Raw genomic sequence first — 17,562 nt, forward strand, 5'->3', positions numbered from 1 at the left:
ACTAAGTTATTTAGCACATGCAAAGCATTGAACTAGGTTCTGAGGGGAAACAACAAAGCATAAAACTTCATACCTGTCCTAAAGAACCCGATAATGTAGTAGGAGAGGGAGGTGTACACTGTTCCATTAAAATAATTAAATAGGAGACAAAGGAGTGCCAAATGGCTGGTGCAGAATGGCATGGTGCTCTAGAACACAAGGTTTCTCAACCCCTGGCACTCATGACATTTTGGACTAGAAAGTTCTTTGCTGTGGGGGAGTTGTCCTAGCATTGCAGGATGGTTAGCAGCACCCCTGTCTCTGCCTGTTGGTACTAGCAACAACTCCCCATCCCTCAGTTGCAACAATCAGAAATGTGCCCTGGGGAGTAAAGTCACCCCCGGTTGAGAATCACTGCTGTAGAAATTTGCAACAAAGAAGCTTTCCAGGTGGAGTGCCAGGAAAAGTTTCATGGAAGAGCTAGATTTTCAGCTGGAACCTAAAGACTGTGAGGTTAGATCTGATTATAGGAGAGAAAAAAGCATTTCAAGCCGGAAACAGGAACAGCAAATGCAAGAGGCAGATTTGGAGGGGCGCCTGGGTGGCTCAGTGGATTAAGCCGCTGCCTTCGGCTCGGGTCATGATCTCAGGGTCCTGGGATCGAGCCCCGCATCGGGCTCTCTGCTCAGCGGGGAGCCTGCTTCCTCCTCTCTCTCTGCCTGCCTCTCTGCCTGCTTGTGATCTCTCTCTGTCAAATAAATAAATAAAATCTTTAAAAAAAAAAAAAAAAAGAGGCAGATTTGGAGAGTGTAAACAGACCAGTCTGACCATCTGGAAGAGTTCACGTGAAGTAGTGGACAGGTGAAATCCTGGGCCAGGCTGGGGGGCACCTTGACCAGTGTGGCTGGGAGAGTCCAGCACACAGCACCCCAGAAGGCCGTTTCGCCTGGCACCCATGGGTGGAGCTTATCACTAGAAACTTGCTTGGAGCTTTGTGACTGCCGTTGACAGCAGTCTTGAACCGTGTCTTTTCTCTGTCTTTGCCTCTCTTTAGGGGATCAGAAAACACCATCTTCTTTACCACCTATGCAAATGGCTCCTGCAGTAAGTATATTTTAGTTCCAAATAAGAATGTCCTGTGGTCCATTCACAGTAGAATGTTCTGGGTTGTAAGAGATAGAAACACCAGAGATCCTTCTATTCTTCTGTAGTTTTAATAGCTAAGATAACTGTCAAGGATTTTAAAAATTTTGAAAGTACTGAGCCTAGATCAAATAAAAACATGAGCTATACAGAGAGGCAGTGTACTTAATTTTAACAATGTGTTTACATAAAGTAATTATTAGGCTACAAACAATAACAAGTCGAAAGAGCATGGAGATTGTGTTGTGATGTTGTCGGCTTTCCAAACTATGGCACCATTTCAAAGCAGAAAGCATGGTCTTTCATTTATTCATTCAACAAACTCATTTTTTCATTCACTGATTTGCACACCTGCTGTAATATGCCATTCACTGTTCTAAGGATGGAGAGAGCAAGACACCCAAGCTTCTCTTATGGGGCTTGAGTTCCAGTAGGGGGTATTAGATGATCAGCAAGAAAACCAAAAACTCAAACAAGACTACTTAAAATAGAAAAAGATAAGTGTGCCATGAAGAAAGCAAAACAGGATGCTGTGGCCGTGACATGTTTATGCAACACTGTATTTGAATTAAGTAAACTCTGTCGTTCTGTTTAGTGCAGAACCTCACATGTACAATATTAAAACCCAAATGTGAATTCCCTATATCTAATGCTGTGTCATTTTACATTGTAACTTGATTAACAAGCATAGAATTAAAAATCGTTTAGCTATAAAATTAACATTCTAAAATGATTGTTTTGGGCTGAAGGCTCACCAGTATGTGAAATTTTAATTAATGTTTTGTCTTGTTTAAGAAGCTGACCTTGGGGCACTGGAATTATGGAGAACTTCAGACTTGGGGAAAAGCTTCAAAACCATTGGTGTGAAAATCTACTCATTTGGTCTTGGGGGACGTTTCCTTTTTGCCTCTGTGATGGCTGATAAGGTGAGTGTTGCCTCTTTTGGCAATTCTGAAATTTCTGTAAATATGTCTCAAATGGATCCCTTTTACCACTAGTACTGGCAGAGTTTCTTGCCTTTTTGTAGTGTTTAGTATCACTAACATTTGGAAGTAATTCTTTCTAGAGGCTGATTGATTCTTCTGGGCTCTGCACACCAGCCTGTTGTCACCATATGATTACCCACAACCCCAGAATTTGGACTTTACTCAGACACAGATACCTGAAAAAAAAGCAATCCACTTGCTCACTATCCAATAATGATAATAGAAATAGGTAACATTAATTAATTAAGTACCTGCTGTATTCTAGATACTATTCTAGACCCCAGGAATATAGCATTGAACAAAACAGATAAATGTCCTGCTCTCAGAGCTTATATTTAAGTAGGGAGTTAGATAGATACTAAACTAATAAATATGACATAATATTAGGTAGTGATTAAAGCTACGAAATCTATAACAGAGTAAGGAACTAGAATGTGCTAGGAACTAGAGTAGTCCTGTTTTAGATCAGGTGGCTTGGATGGGCTGAGACCCAACTGAAGGGAGAGCGTAGTTCTGTGTACATCTGGGCTGAAGGAGCAGTAAGCACAAAGACAGTAAGCACAAAGATTGGAACATGCTGGAAATATTGAAGAAAAGTGAGGATGGCTTCATGGCTAGAGCACAAAGAAGGGTGATCCAAAGAGGGGGAGCCAGTGGTCAAATGAGAGAAGACTTTAATGGGCCAAGACCTTGGGTTTTCTTCTTCTTGTTTTGGGGAGCTATGAAAGGCTGTGAGTGGGGGAATAGCATAAGTTGGCTTCTGTTTCGACAGAGTAGGTAGGTGTAGAATAGCCTGACGGGCAGAAATGGAAGTACCAAGAGCAGCTAGGAGCCCATGACAGCAGGGAGAGAGATGGTAGGCTGTTAATGTGGATGAGTGAGGCAGTGGTAAGATCTTGGATGTATTGTTAATGTATTGCCAGTAGGATTTGCTGATAGATGTGGTTTGTGAATGAATGAGAGGAACCAAAGATAACTTTAGAATCTTTGCCCTGAGCAACTGGGTGAATGATGGTACCATTTCCTGAGATGGCAAGAGAACTAACTTTGTAGGAGAAAAGTCAAGAATTCATTTTCGGGTATGACATGCCCACTAGACACCTAAGTGGAAATGTCGAGTAACATTTGGGCATGAGGCTCCCCAGCTTATATGGTATATGAAGCTGTGCGACTAGATGATATCTTCTGGAGGACTGAGCGCATACTGGAGCACCCCAGTGACACTGAAGGGTTGGAAAAAGATGAGAATCCAGCAAAGAAGACCAAGAGGGAGGTGGGGAATCAGACAGGGATGCCACAAAATCCCAGGGGAGGAAGTATCTCAGGAAGAAGGAGTGATCAGCTGTGTGCAACTCAGCTGAGATGTGGGATTAGAGCAGTCCTCAGAATGACCCACTTTAGTTGGCAAAGTGGAGATTGTCGGTGACCTTGACAAGTGCAGTTTCTTCAGAGGACTGGGGTTAATGGACTGATTACAGGGGGTTCAGAGAGAATAGGAGTGGAGATGGGGAAGTAGACACAATGACTTCACATAACTCCCTCCAGCAGTTGCACAGAATCTTCCCAGCAACCTGGGAGCAGGTCTTCTTGCCTCAATTTGTATTTGAGGAGATTGAGTAACTTGCTCGGGTCACCGAGAGATGGAACTGTGGTGGGAATCAGACTGGCCCACTCTGGAGGGGGCCTCCTGTGGTGCAGCGCTAGTCTACCAGGTCACCACCCTACTGTACGCTTTTGAATTCTAGTTCTTACCTGCAACAGTAAGACTGAAAGTGAACTTCCAGGTGTGAGCTAGAGACGTAAGTCAAATGCACTTGCCACTGAACTTTAAAGAGTGTTTAACATTAGGAGGCACTGGGACTAATTCTTGTGCACTGGCCAACTGTGTCTAGTAGGTACTTTAAGCTGTTCCTCAGAGAGGAGGTATTACCTGCCTTCTTAACAGACTCCTTTCAGCATATAAATACCTCCTGATCAGCTCCCTTATATTGGCCACTTCCCAGGCTGTGCAGGACTTTCATTATGGCGATTCACAGACCTTTATTCCTTAAAGAGGAGACGTGTCACATCTTGACTTCCCTGTGATCTCCCAAGCATGGGTTTCATCTCCCTTTTTTAGACTCTTAATTATCTAGTTTTTTGGATTATGCCAGGACTATCTCAAAGAAACCAAACTTCTGTGCAGCAGTCATCATTTTAAGAAGTATCTGAGCAAGCATATATGAATGCCTATAAAGCCAAACTAAAATGGCCCCATCACCCCTTTAGCTCTGTTGAAGGAAATGGGAATGTCAGAGGTTGGGAAGGTTATATCTTACAGGGCCATAACCAGAATGAAGAAGCCAAAGAGGAAGTCAAGATAACCTTTGTTATAATAGAATGGATTGTTCTATGGCCTGGAACTTTGCTAGGGGTTGGAAATTGCTTTGCTAACTGGTACTGGGACCTGTCAATTATAACAGTTGTACCTAGTGAGGAAATGGATAATGATACTCATAATTATGAATAATAAGGTTCCTATTCATGTCCCTGCACAGGGCATCTTGGCAGAAAATTAAAAAGATAAATATTGGCATTTGTTCCAGGATACAACAAGAAGGATTCATGTGTCAACAGATCAAGGGGACACATGGAGCATGGCCCAGCTACCTTCTGTGGGGCAGGAACAGTTCTATTCTATTCTAGCAGCTAATGATGACATGGTGTTCATGCATGTCGATGAACCCGGAGGTAAGAGCTCTTTCAGCGGCCCGCCCTTGAATGCTCAGAGATGTAAGCTTCAAGTTCGACTTTGAACTTCCTTCTTACATGTTGACTTTTTCACTTACCCCGAGGTATTTATTATTGTCCTACTGAATATACTGCCTTACAGAGAATATGTAGTCTCTGTTAGAAAGGCCCCTTGCTTTGACTCTGTAGTATGGTTTATGTGTATGCTCAAGTATTCTGGAGCACTGCTGCTCAAAGAACGGTCAGAGGACTGGCACTGGTTTGCAAACTCTTTGTTACCAAGTAAGCACAGAAAACAATAGCAGGTATTGAGAAACTCCTATAGCCTTTGACCAAGTCTTTTTTTTTTTTTTTTTTTTTTAGATTTTTTTTTTTTTTTAATTTATTTGACAGACAGATTACAAGTAGGCAGAGAGGCAGGCAGAGAGAGACAGGAGGAGGAGGCAGACTCCCTGCTGAGCAGAGAGCCCAATGCGGGACTCGATCCCAGGACCCTGAGATCATGACCTGAGCCGAAGGCAGAGGCTTTAACCACTGAGCCACCCAGGCGCCCTGACCAAGTCTTTTTATATTTGTTGAATCTGATCATTAAAAAATGGTGGATTATATTTTGTCTATCTTTTGTACTTCACTCTCCTTATGATTAATTTTTATTATACTTTACAAAGGATCAGTTTGTGCCATAGTAGAAATTTAAAAATTAATCTTTTACCAGGGCACTTGCCTGGCTCGGTCAGAAGATCACGTGACTCTTGATCTGGGGATTGTGAGTTCGAGCCCCACACTGGGTATACAGATTCCTTAAATAAATAAAACTTTAAAAAAATTGATCCTTCACTACAGATAGTTTGAGAAGCATTGTTCTGGAATATGAAAATTTAGAGAGATGTATGATATGAATCCAAAGGCATTGCCTCTGCCACCAGAATAGATCTGGGGAGGTCTTTTCTGTAGCATCTGATTAATCCATCCAACAAACAGTATCTGCCATACTCCAGGCAACAAGCTGGTGCTGGAATTAAAGGTGGACATGAAAATCACGAGTATCAAACCGTGATTAATTCTCAGGTCTGCATCTACATCATGAAGAGAGACAGTTGGCTAATGTACACAGTCCGTACTGCGGTCAGTCGTGTGTATGGCTGGACTCTTGTTTTCCCTCTGTTCCCTCCCAGACTTAGTGTTTTTGTTTGTTTGCCTATTTCAGATACCGGATTTGGAACAATCTTTACCTCAGATGATCGAGGCATTGTCTACTCCAAGTCCTTAGACCGACATCTCTACACCACCACAGGTGGCGAGACAGACTTTACCAATGTGACCTCCCTCCGTGGGGTCTACATAACAAGTGTGCTCTCAGAAGGTGAGTCTGGGTACAGCTGTCCTTCTCCTGAAGATGTTGGGAGTTGAGGTCGTGGGGGAGAATAATGGTTCTGATCCCGAGGTAATGTTGCTTGCCTGGCCTGCAAAACTATCCATGTAAATTCTGACTCTTTATGTTACGTAAATTATGGTAAACAGGATTAAAAAGAAGTAAAGCAACAGCAGGTAAAAAGAAAGACTTTTTGAGTTCTATATTGTTTAGGGTAAGTGTTAAAAAAAATAAGTTTTCTATATAGGGAGGTTCAGGACTGGGGGAATGAGCCTGAGTTTGAACCACTGCTTGCTTTTCTCCTGGTAGAGGGCACAGCTATAGCCAGCCAGCATTTCTCTTGTGTTCTACTCAGTAGTTCTGCAGAGCTCACCTTGCTAAGGCCCAGTTGTACAAATAAACACGCCACCCTAAAGCATAAAAAGGCTCTTAAGGTTTTGTTTAAATATGTATTTATTTTTTGGTAGGAGGTGGGGCATTGTTTGTTTTTATTTGTAAATTTTATTACTTGTAGTGGTCTGCAAGGTCTTAATCAGTATTGGCCCCTGTTTCCTCCCTGACCTCAGCTGCCACCCCTTTCCCCTCTACTTACTGCATTCTGGTCACTCCAGCCCTCTGCACACACACATGGTTTAGAGATGTGCGGGCACTGTTCTCTGTTTCCCCAAAGAGCTGCAAGGCTAATGCCGTGCCCCTTCCCATCTATGCTCATATGTTGCTTTCTGATGAGAACTTGCCCAAGGTATCCCGTTGGAAACTTGTCTGCTCTCCCCTCCTCACAGATACACTCAGCCTCTCTTTAGCAGGTTTTTCCCATACACTTATTGTCTCACGTACTATATAATTTACCTATTTACAGTGTCTGGTGTCTGTCTGATCCTGCCGGGATGTATATTTCCGAAAGTGGGTTTTTTTTTTTTTTTTCCTGTTTTGTTCACTTGAAAGAGTCTCAAGGGTTTACAGCAGTTTTCATAGTAGGCACGCAATAAATGTTTATTGACTAAATGAATTGTCCTTCATTTGCCTTCTTGTTTGATTTTCGTTGGACATCTCAAAGCATATTGCCTCTGAATTTAAACCTGCAATAGTTTATGTCATTGAAAATAGAACAGGGAAGAGACTTGTAGAAAAAAGGAAAGAAAAAGTACAAGAGGTCAGATACAGAGTAGTGGAGAGACAGAAACTAGGAATTATTACGCCCGACTCACACTCATACATTCAAATCCCATTCAGATCTTGAGAGTCCCTAAAACAAGCCTGGTATCCTGGCCTTCTCTGAGGAAAGAGTGGGATGCCTTCCCATTGTAGATTTTACTTCCAAGGCAGGCAAGCAAGCAAGGAGAATGGACATCAGCCTGTTTTGTTGGTGAGGAGATAAAAGGTATCTTTTCAAGAGTATCAGTCTAGGGGTGCCTGGGTGGCTCAGTGGGTTAAGCCGCTGCCTTCGGCTCAGGTCATGATCTCAGGGTCCTGGGATCGAGTCCCGCATCGGGTTCTCTGCTCGGCAGGGATCCTGCTTCCCTCTCTCTCTCTCTGCCTGCCTCTCCATCTACTTGTGATCTCTCTCTGTCAAATAAATAAATAAAATCTTTAAAAAAAAAAAAAAAGAGTATCAGTCTAGATGATTCCTGTCATCAGCTGAGTCCTAGGAAGGTGGGAAGCCTTGCTCAGATATCGTGGAGTGCTCTCTGGATCAGTTTCCCACCAACACCGAGCTGTTCCGTTGGATGTCACAAGCTTGTGGGCCTCCAGACTTGTAATGGTATTGTGTAGTCTCAGGAGAGAGATATGCAATGATCAACTGAAGTCCATAAGATGCTTCCAGTGTTTCAGACTTAGTGTCCTTCTTCTCCCATTCAGATAATTCCATCCAGACTATGATCACTTTTGATCAAGGAGGAAGATGGAAGCATCTGAGGAAGCCTGAAAACAGTGAATGCGATGCTACAGCAAAAAACAAGAATGAGGTTTGTTTTACCCCAAGTGTCCTATGTGCTTGGAGCAAGGCAGCCGTTCCATTCTGCTCTGATGGGTGCCAGGCCTTTGAATAATGAAGTTTTGTAAGTGATTAGGGTCTGCAGCTGCAAGCCGAAAGTTTAGAAATGAGAGTAATGAAAGGAACTTAGAATGCAGGAAAAGGAACTATAAAGAAAAGCCAAAAATACCATGGATTATTTGTCTTCTTAAAAAAAAAAAACTGAAGGCTAAAATTTTGTGTCTTACTAAACTGCTGAATGCAGACAGAGCAGGTGGGCCTGTGATCATTCAGGAGTCAGCATGGCGGCTCTGAGACTTTAGGAATCCTTCACGAAGCTATGAGCATTCATGAGCAGTGCAAAGCCGTGCTGGCCAGAAACAAATGGAAGAGAACTTGGCTTTCTCTTCCCCTCTGCCTAGGCTCCATGTGGCTGGCAGGTATGGATGGAGACGCCGTGCCATCGCAGGTGTGAAAGTCGGAGCTGACCCCTCTGAGGAGAGGCTAAGAATAGAATAGAGATAGAAGGGCATTGCTCCGGGAGATCCCAGATTCCAGGAGTGATGGGTCTTGACAGGCAAGAAATAAAGAAAAGAAAAAAGCTTTGTATCTGACTCCTAGGGAGTTTGAGAGGAGCGTGAGGAAATCCTGGGAGTTTTCTTCAAAAAGTGACAGTGTTAGTAGTTCCCAAGGTCTCCTCAGAACACCTGTGGCTAATAGGCACTCTGCTGTTGTAGGTGGGATTTTTGTTTTGTTTGAGAACCTCAGACAGTGTGAGGTAGGGTACCTGTACCCCCCTCAAAGCTCTCTCTCCTTCTCTGTACTCGTAAGTGCTGTGAGCCTCTCTCCCCTCTCCTTTTTTCCCATCCGTCTGCCATGGCCTTGCCTTAACCTGGCTGGGGCAGTCGACTCTCAACTGATGTGGCCCCCCTCACACTCCCATGCCTCTCCCTCCTCAGGACACGTTAGGCTTCCCCTCTGCCTGTGAATAAATGCTGTGCCTCTGACCTGGAGAATGAAGGTCCTCTCCTCCCTGACAGGCTCTCTCCTGCCTTTTCATTGTCACTGTCCATCTTATCACTGGTATTTTCCTTATTGTAGCCCCCTGCTGCTCCCTGAACACCCCACATGCACCCCTACCACTGTGGCCTTGCCCACGAGACTCCTGGGGAAATTGTGGCTAATTTTCCACCCCCCAAGTCATTAGAGTTAGTAGAAATCCTGACCATCCTCCTGCCCACCTTCAGTTAGAATTAATGCTTCCAGGAGCCTGGGTGGCTCAGTCAGCTAAGTGTCCGCCTTCGGCTCAGGTCATGATCCCAGGGTCCTGGGATCGAGTCCTACCTATATCAGGCTTCTTGATCAGCGGGGAGCCTAATTCTCCCTCTCCCCCTGCTCATGCTCTCTCTTGCGAGCCCTCTCTCTCTCTCTCTCTCTCAAATAAATGAATAAAATCTTTTTATTTCTTTAAGATTTTATTTATTTATTTGACAGAGATTACAAGTAGGCAGAGAGGCAGGCAGAGAGAGAGGAGGAAGCAGGCTTCCTGCTGAGCAGAGAGCCCGATGTGGGGCTCCATCCCAGGACTCTGAGATCATGACCTGAGCCAAAGGCAGAGGCTTTAACCCACTGAGCCACCCAGGCGCCCCTGAATAAAATCTTTTTAAAAAAATAGGATTAATCCTTCCTCTTCATTTCACCAATAGTTTGCTTGAACCTCTTTTTTATTATAGTAAAATATATGATAGAACATGAACATTTTATCCAATGCAGACCGCTTTTAAAGCATTAACTTGGGACGCCTGGGTGGCTCAGTTGGTTGGACGACTGCCTTCGGCTCAGGTCATGATCTCGGAGTCCCGGGATCGAGTCCCACATCAGGCTCCCAGCTCCATGGGGAGTCTACTTCTCCCTCTGACCTTCTCCTAGCTCATGCTCTCTCTCACTGTCTCTCTCTCAAATAAATAAATAAAATCTTTAAAAAAAATAATAAAAAAAAATAAAGCATTAACTTTCTTGTAAAATCTCTCTTTTTAAAAAAAAAGATTTATTTGTTTGTTTTAGAGAGAGAAAGAGTGTGTGCACACATATGCGGGGAGGGGCAGAGGGAGAGAATCTTCAAGCAGACTCCCTGCTGAGCTCAGAGCCCAATGCAGGGCTCAGTCCCAGGACCCTGAGATTATGACCTGAGCTGAAACCAAGAGTCAGATGCTTAACTGACTGAGCCACCCCAGCGCCCCTCAGAAATCTCTCTTAAAGGCAGGACTGGGTCTTACTTTGAATCAGTACCACATCTTGTACAGTACCTGAAATATTTCAGGCATTCATGAAGTTTGTGTGGAATCATGCTTAAATATTGATCACAGGCTTCAGTATAATGCAGGAATAAAATAAATTAAGACATTGCACATGAGAAAATAATTGCATAATTTGCTCCCAAATATACTAATGCATTTTGGGATCAAGAATATTCGACTGGGGGCACCTGGGTGGCTCAGTTGGTTAAGCAACTGCCTTCAGCTCAGGTCATGATCCTGGAGTCCCGGGATCGAGACCTGCATCAGGCTCCCAGCTCCATGGGGAGTCTGCTTCTCCCTCTGACCTTCTCCCTTCTTGTGCCTTCTCTCACTGTCTCTCTCTCAAATAAATAAATAAAATCTTAAAAAAAAAAAAAAAAAAAAAGGAATATCCCACTGGGACTATAACTCAACAACAAAAACAACCCAAATTAAAAATGGTCGAAGGATTGGAATAGACATTTCTCTAAAGAAAATATACAAATGGCCAAGAAGCACATGAAAAGATGCTTGACATCACTAATTATTAAGGAAATGCAAATCAAAAGCACAGGGAAAGATCACATCACACATTAGAATGGCTATGACTATCAAAAACAAAACAAAATAACATGTGTTGCTAGGGATGTGGAGAAATTAGAACCCTTGTGCGCTGTTGGTGGATATGAAAAATAGTGCAGTCTCTATGGGAAACAGTATGGTGGTTCCTCAAAAAATTAAACGTAGAACTACCATATGATCCACCAATCCTACTTCTGGGTATATATCCGAAAGAATTGAAAGCAGGGTCTTGAAGAGCTATTTGTATGCCCTTGTGCACAGCAACATTATCTACAAGAGGCAAAAGGTGGAAGCAACCCAAGTGTCCGTAGACCACTAAATGGATAAGCCAAATGTTTTATATACATGCCATGGAATAATACTGTGCCCTAAAAAGGCAGGAAATCCTGACAACATGAAATTACTACAACATGGATGAACCCCAAGGACATAACGCCAAGTGAAATAAGCCAGTCGTAAAAAGACAAATACCGGGGCACCTGGGTGGCTCAGTGGGTTAAGCCTCTGCCTTCAGCTCAGGTCACAATCTCAGGGTCCTGGGATCGAGCCCCATATTGGGCTCTTTGCTCAGCGAGGAGCCTGCTTCCCCCTCTCTCTCTGCCTGCCTCTCTGCCTACTTGTGATCTCTCTCTCTCTCTCTCTCTGTAAAATAAATAAATAAAATCTTTAAAAAAAAAAAAAAAAGACAAATACCGTTCCACTTCTGTAAGGTGCCTAGAATAGTCAGATTCATAGAATCAAAAAGTAGAATGGTGGTGCCCATTCTGGAAGGTCGGGAAATCTGGGAGGAGGGGCATTGGGAGTTACTGGTTAATGGGTTAGACTTTTAGTTTTGCAAGATGAAAAAGCTCTGGAGATGGACAGTGGTGATGGTGGCACAACATTGTTAATGTGTTTAACCCTGCTGAGCTGCGCATTTAAACATGCGTGGCTAAGATGGTAAATTTTATGGTATTTTACCCCAACTTTTTTGAAGAGTATCCCACTGAAGTCTGGGTTCAGTTCAGAGCTTCCTTAGAAGGGTCTGTGAGATGAGTTAAAAATTACACCTTTGGTTTTAATCTAAGCTTTGGTTTCTTTTCACAGTGCAGCCTTCATATTCACGCTTCCTACAGCATCTCCCAGAAGCTAAACGTTCCAATGGCCCCACTCTCTGAGCCTAAGGCCGTCGGCATAGTCATTGCCCACGGTAAGCAGCCCTCCTCTCATCTCCCCGGGAACCATCAGCTGAGCATGCTGAGACTCAGTCCCAGTCTTGAATCCTGTAAGAAAACCACCAGACATGACTCTTACCATGCTTTATAGAGTTTCTTACATGATAATGGTATGTTGGGTTTTCCCTAGAGAGAGAAACATGATTTCTCCCTTTCCCAAATTTTGTGGTCTTTTTTTCTGTTACAAGAGACATGACGGGAAATAGGGTAAATTCATTGAAAATCATTCTCTCAACGCTAAAACCCCTCCATTCCGTTGCTGGTTTTTGCTGATAAGATGGGTTGTGTTGCAGGTAGTGTAGGGGATGCCATCTCAGTGATGATCCCAGATGTATACATCTCAGATGATGGCGGTTACTCCTGGACGAAGATGCTGGAAGGACCCCACTATTACACCATCCTGGATTCCGGAGGCATCATTGTGGCCATTGAGCACAGCAGCCATCCTATCAATGTGATTAAGTATGCATGAGCTCCGCTCCACCCACACTATCTCCACGGAGGGCGACTGTGGGATGCTTCTTAGTTGTGGGGAGAACTGGAGGGGTGAGGGACTGGTTACAGATCCTGACTCGAATGTGTGCATTCTGCAGAACTGTGGGGATCATTCTTGAAGGGATTGCAACCCACATTCAGTGGCTTTGCTTTTTCTTCTGACTTCCTCTAGCTAACACTTTTTGTCACTTTTTAAAAATATTCTTCTTTCTCTCCACAAGAATCTTACACAGCGTTTTAGCACTTTGGGTGGAAGGTGACTCCTTAAGTATAAGATACACAAAGTAATTTCTGTTTATTTCTGTTTATTTATTCCTTCCTGTGAAAGAAATTTTATAAAGACATTTTCTTCTTTACTCTTTCAATGAATCCCTTTTACCCACCTATTAACTGTAGGCATTAAAAATTAATATAATCATCAGTCAGTAAGCCATCACCTAAATATGAGGGCTTTCTCTGGTTTGGGATCAAACCGCTAGAGTGGTTTCCTGAAACTCCTGTACATGTTGATCCTCTGTCACAGTTGTTCTCTGGCTGTGGTTCCAGGTTCTCCACAGATGAAGGTCAGTGCTGGCAAACCTACATGTTCACCAGGGAGCCCATCTACTTTACTGGCCTCGCTTCAGAACCTGGAGCTCGGTCCATGAATATCAGCATTTGGGGTTTCACAGAATCTTTCCTGACTCGCCAATGGGTCTCCTACACCATTGATTTTAAAGATGTCCTTGAAAGGAACTGTGAGTACCTCCTTTGACGTTTTCCACTAGAAACTTATAAGCCCATTTTCCTAAATAACCAATTCAGTTTCATTTCTTTTAGCTGGAATAAGAAAATGCACAGGTAAGAAGATTGAAGAATGTGGGTAATCAGGCAAGGAATGGTATCAGAAATGCAGTTTCCCTCTTTGGACTAGCGCTGTACGAGAGAAATAAATTGAAGACCACATGTATGATTTAAATTATTCTATCCCCTGCGTTATAGGAGTAAAAGAGGTGAAATCTACTTTAATAATAATACAATCATCTCAACATATCCAAAATGTTATCATTTCAACATATAAGCAATATTAAGAGTTATCGATGAAATGGTTTTGTTTTGTTTTGTTTTGACAGACAGAGATCACAAGTAGGCAGAGAGGGAGACAGAGAGAGAGGGGGAGAAGCAGGCTCCCTGCCGAGCAGGGAGCCCAATGCGGGGCTTGATCCCAGGACCTTGGGATCATGACCTGACCTGAGCTGAAGGCAGAGGCTTTAACCCACTGAGCCACCCAGGTGCTCCTGTTTTGTATTTTATTTTATTTTTTTTAAATTTAATTTTATTTTTTTATTTGACAGAGAGAGAGATCACAAGTAGACAGGCAGAGAGAGGGGGGGAAGCAGGCTCCCCACTGAGCAGAGAGCCCGATGTGGGGCTCGATCCCAGGACCCCGAGATCACGACCTGAGCCGAAGGCAGTGGCTTAACCCACTGAGCCACCCAGGTGCCCCCCTGTTTTGTATTTTATATTTCTCTTCTAAGACTTCAAAATCCAGTGTATATTTGACACTTAGTCTTATAGTAAATCTCAATTCAGACCAGCAATAAGTGGGTAAGGCTCTCACATAGGAGAAGGTAGCTTCACACTGTTGGAGCTCTGTAACATTTTGTGGGACTTATTTCTGCTTGTAAGGATAATGCATGCTTGCATTTATCTAAAATTATTTCATGACATTTCAGGGGTTTTCACCCTTGATTGCAGCAGACCTGTAAAGAGAAAGCTTTAGAGAAAAGTGTGTTTCAAAGAGCATCTGACTGATTGTGTCCCTTACCAAAACGTTGAAGTGAAGAAAAAAAAAAGCAACAAAAGACATTCAAGTGAGAAAGTTTTCACGCAGAGTTTTGGCTTGAATGTCAGCCCCAGGCGAGGCTCTAGAATGATGACTGGGCTAGCAATGAGCCCATGTGGGCCATTTCAGAGTTCTGTGACTTCAGGCTGGAAAGCATGTTAAAAAGGCACAGAAAATGGCTTCAGAAAAGGAGGTAAAAAGAATCCCAAGCAAACCCAGAGCCCAGTACCAAAGATGCTGACATTGTACTGAAAAATATGGAAGATAAAAGAAAAAACTGGAGAAAAGTCCCCCACCCTTCGAGCTGCAGTTTCTTGTTGGTGTGTTAGGATAAAAGACTTAAAGTTTCAGGGGCACCTGGGTGACTCCATCTGTAAGTGTCTGCCTTCAGTTCAGGTCATGATCTCGGGGTCCTGGAATCAAGCCTCGCATTGGGCTCCCTGCTCAGTGGGGAGCCTGCTTCTCCCTCTCCCTCTCCCCACTGCTTGTGTACTCTCTCACTCTCTCTCTGAATTAAATAAAATCTTAAAAAAAAAAAACAAAAGGCCTTAAGGCTTCAAGTCACTGTGGTTGAATTTTGGTCCTGTCGTTTGATTGTAGGATGGGTCCATTTCCTCCAAATGTTAGTTTGGTGACCCCTGAGCATTCTGTTTGGACCTTACTTTTCTACAGGGTGTTTAAATATGATTTAATGCCCGAGAGTCCTTATTTTCCAGATTCATTAGTAGACTGTAAAGGAGCTGGCTTATGAGTTTTCCCCTCGTAAGGCGCTATGCAGTTACCCCTAAAGTTTAACACCGCTAAGAGATTTGGTAAGCAACTGCTTCGTAGCAGCCTCCATGCTGGTCTTCAGATCCCAAAGGATAAAAACCTAATCCACAGTCTTTAGGCCATAGGCTTTGAGTCATTTTTCTAGGAGTGGATGATATGACTTACGAAGCCAGATTGACTATCCTCAATGGTCTACTTGAAAGCCAGTCAACTAGAGTAAAAAGTCTAGAAAGAGATGGTCTTCCCTTCTGTTTGAGGCAAGCCAACCCATGGTGAAACTGAACCCATGCTTTAGGCTAACTGGTGTCTTGTCCTAAAAGGAACCACCTCGCTGCTTACCTGCGGCAGCTCCTGCTGACTGGGGCACAGGTGCACACAGCAGGGAGACCGCAGCCTCCCCCCCTGGAGGAAAGCTCAGAGTGGCTCCATGCAGCCGCCCACTGTGAAACAAATGCAGTTTCTCCTAATACCCAAAAGCGGGGTGGAAGGTGAAGAACCCTCTGGCGCGAGGGGATGCCAACCACTAGTAGGTACCAGGTCCTGCAACTTTTGTCTGCAGCTCCAAAATGCGGCAGTAGCGTGAGTCAGACATCCGCGTTTCCCTTCCTTGTTCTGCTCTCCGCCTGGCAGCCGCCTCGCATGCATAGGTGTGGGGCCAGGCGGTGACCTGAACAGCCTGTCTTCTCTTTAGGTGAGGAGAAGGACTATACCATATGGCTGGCTCATTCCGCAGACCCCGGAGATTACGCAGACGGCTGCATCTTGGGCTACAAAGAGCAGTACCTGCGGCTTCGCAAGTCATCCGTCTGCCAGAACGGTCGGGACTACGTTGTGACCAAGCAGCCATCTGTCTGTCCCTGCTCCCTGGAGGACTTCCTCTGGTATCGGCTTCCCTCAGATCCCTGTTAGCTGCTTTGCTATGTGGGAGGAGGTGAGGGGCAGCTGGAAAGGATTCAGATCCTTTCTTCCCTGAGGGTGGAGAGCTGCTGTTGCTTACTGAGGAGATGGAAGCACAGAGAAGGGATCCAGAGTTGTTAGTAACGGGACAGGTGAGGTGTCACATCAGACAGTTGTTGGACAACTGGCGACAACCCCTGGAATCCTGGCCCGATAGCAAGGGAGAGAGGTGTGTAAGGAGGAAGAGAGCTCAGAAACCCAGAGAGGGGACAATAGGGCAGAGACCACCAGGAAAGGCTGTGCAGGAGCTGGGAGGGGGTTGGACTTCTGTGTGCCCACTGAACACTGACAGCCTGAGTTCAGCAGGTGGGGCGCTAGGTTTTGGATTGTCTGCAAGACTGAAGGCAGCGAGTGTGGTTCTGTCCTGAGACAGGAGGGGATGTCAGGGTACTGATGGCCCAGATGTCCCATCAAGGTCTAAAGGCCATCGAGGTGGACTCCCGTGAGCTCAGGACCATCTGTGCTGAAGGGTCAGTGGCACGGCCAGCATGGGGTTAGTTGATTGTCTAAGGGCAAGGCAGTCCCCAGGTCACCAAGCAGGGGTACTGCTTCCCGAACTCATTTCCTTCAAATCATACTGGCAGGAAATAAAGGTGAATCCTGGAAGATCTGGAAAAGAGTGCAGACAGACAGCAGTCATGTCCCTCCCACATCACATTCTCTAGAACTGCAGGTGACCGAGAATACGGGACTGAGCAAACCTCCCAGTCTGACCAGTGTAGACCCCCTGCCCTGGTGCGGCTCCCATCTGCACATGGAACGGGCCAGGGGTGCTCCTTCTGTGTTTCCACAAGGAACGGGATCTCTCCGATGGCTGTGGTGTCAGTCTAGGGCTAGAACATGTTGACTGTGACACTCTCATGGGCTGCCTTCATTCTAGAATGCACACAGACTGGGATCTTAACTCCCCAACCTTCTTTCCAGATCTGCTGTGCCTCATCAGAGCTGCGTGCCATTGTCCATGGGGCTTCCTCTGCCGGGAAGTCTCCCCACATTGCCTGCTTACCCCCCAGGCTTAGGGGATGCCTACTTGGCCTTTAGAACTTAGCTCACTTCTCTCCTCCACAAAACCTTCCCCGGCTTTCCCTCTTCTGCACTCCTGCAGGACACCTGCTGCTGGGTTTTGGTTGTCATAGAGAGGTTTGGGTCTGCCTTCAAACTCTAAGCTCCTTGAGGGCGTTATGTTTGATAAGCACGGAGTAGTCAGCACAGCCCCTGGCACTTACCAAGCACTGACTCTGTAGCAGGCACTGTCCC

At 44.7% G+C, this 17,562-nt stretch overlaps 1 protein-coding gene across 4 annotated transcripts in view; it reads left to right on the forward strand.

The window, feature by feature from the left end:
- SORT1 (sortilin 1) overlaps positions 1 to 17,562 on the forward strand; it is a 64,052-nt gene that overhangs the window by 40,185 nt on the left and 6,305 nt on the right. For 3 of the 4 annotated variants that reach the window (XM_047723860.1, XM_047723863.1, XM_047723862.1), the window contains exons 7-15: positions 1,034 to 1,083; positions 1,918 to 2,048; positions 4,694 to 4,838; positions 6,046 to 6,201; positions 8,071 to 8,177; positions 12,130 to 12,232; positions 12,551 to 12,719; positions 13,299 to 13,489; positions 16,040 to 16,229. In XM_047723860.1, the coding sequence (XP_047579816.1) occupies positions 1,034 to 1,083; positions 1,918 to 2,048; positions 4,694 to 4,838; positions 6,046 to 6,201; positions 8,071 to 8,177; positions 12,130 to 12,232; positions 12,551 to 12,719; positions 13,299 to 13,489; positions 16,040 to 16,229 (1,242 nt within the window). The remainder of the gene's footprint in view (positions 1 to 1,033; positions 1,084 to 1,917; positions 2,049 to 4,693; positions 4,839 to 6,045; positions 6,202 to 8,070; positions 8,178 to 12,129; positions 12,233 to 12,550; positions 12,720 to 13,298; positions 13,490 to 16,039; positions 16,230 to 17,562) is intronic. The other variant, XM_047723861.1, reaches the window with a different exon arrangement.

Source organism: Lutra lutra, chromosome 4, assembly GCF_902655055.1.
Source record: "Lutra lutra chromosome 4, mLutLut1.2, whole genome shotgun sequence".
Lineage (NCBI taxonomy): Eukaryota > Metazoa > Chordata > Mammalia > Carnivora > Mustelidae > Lutra > Lutra lutra.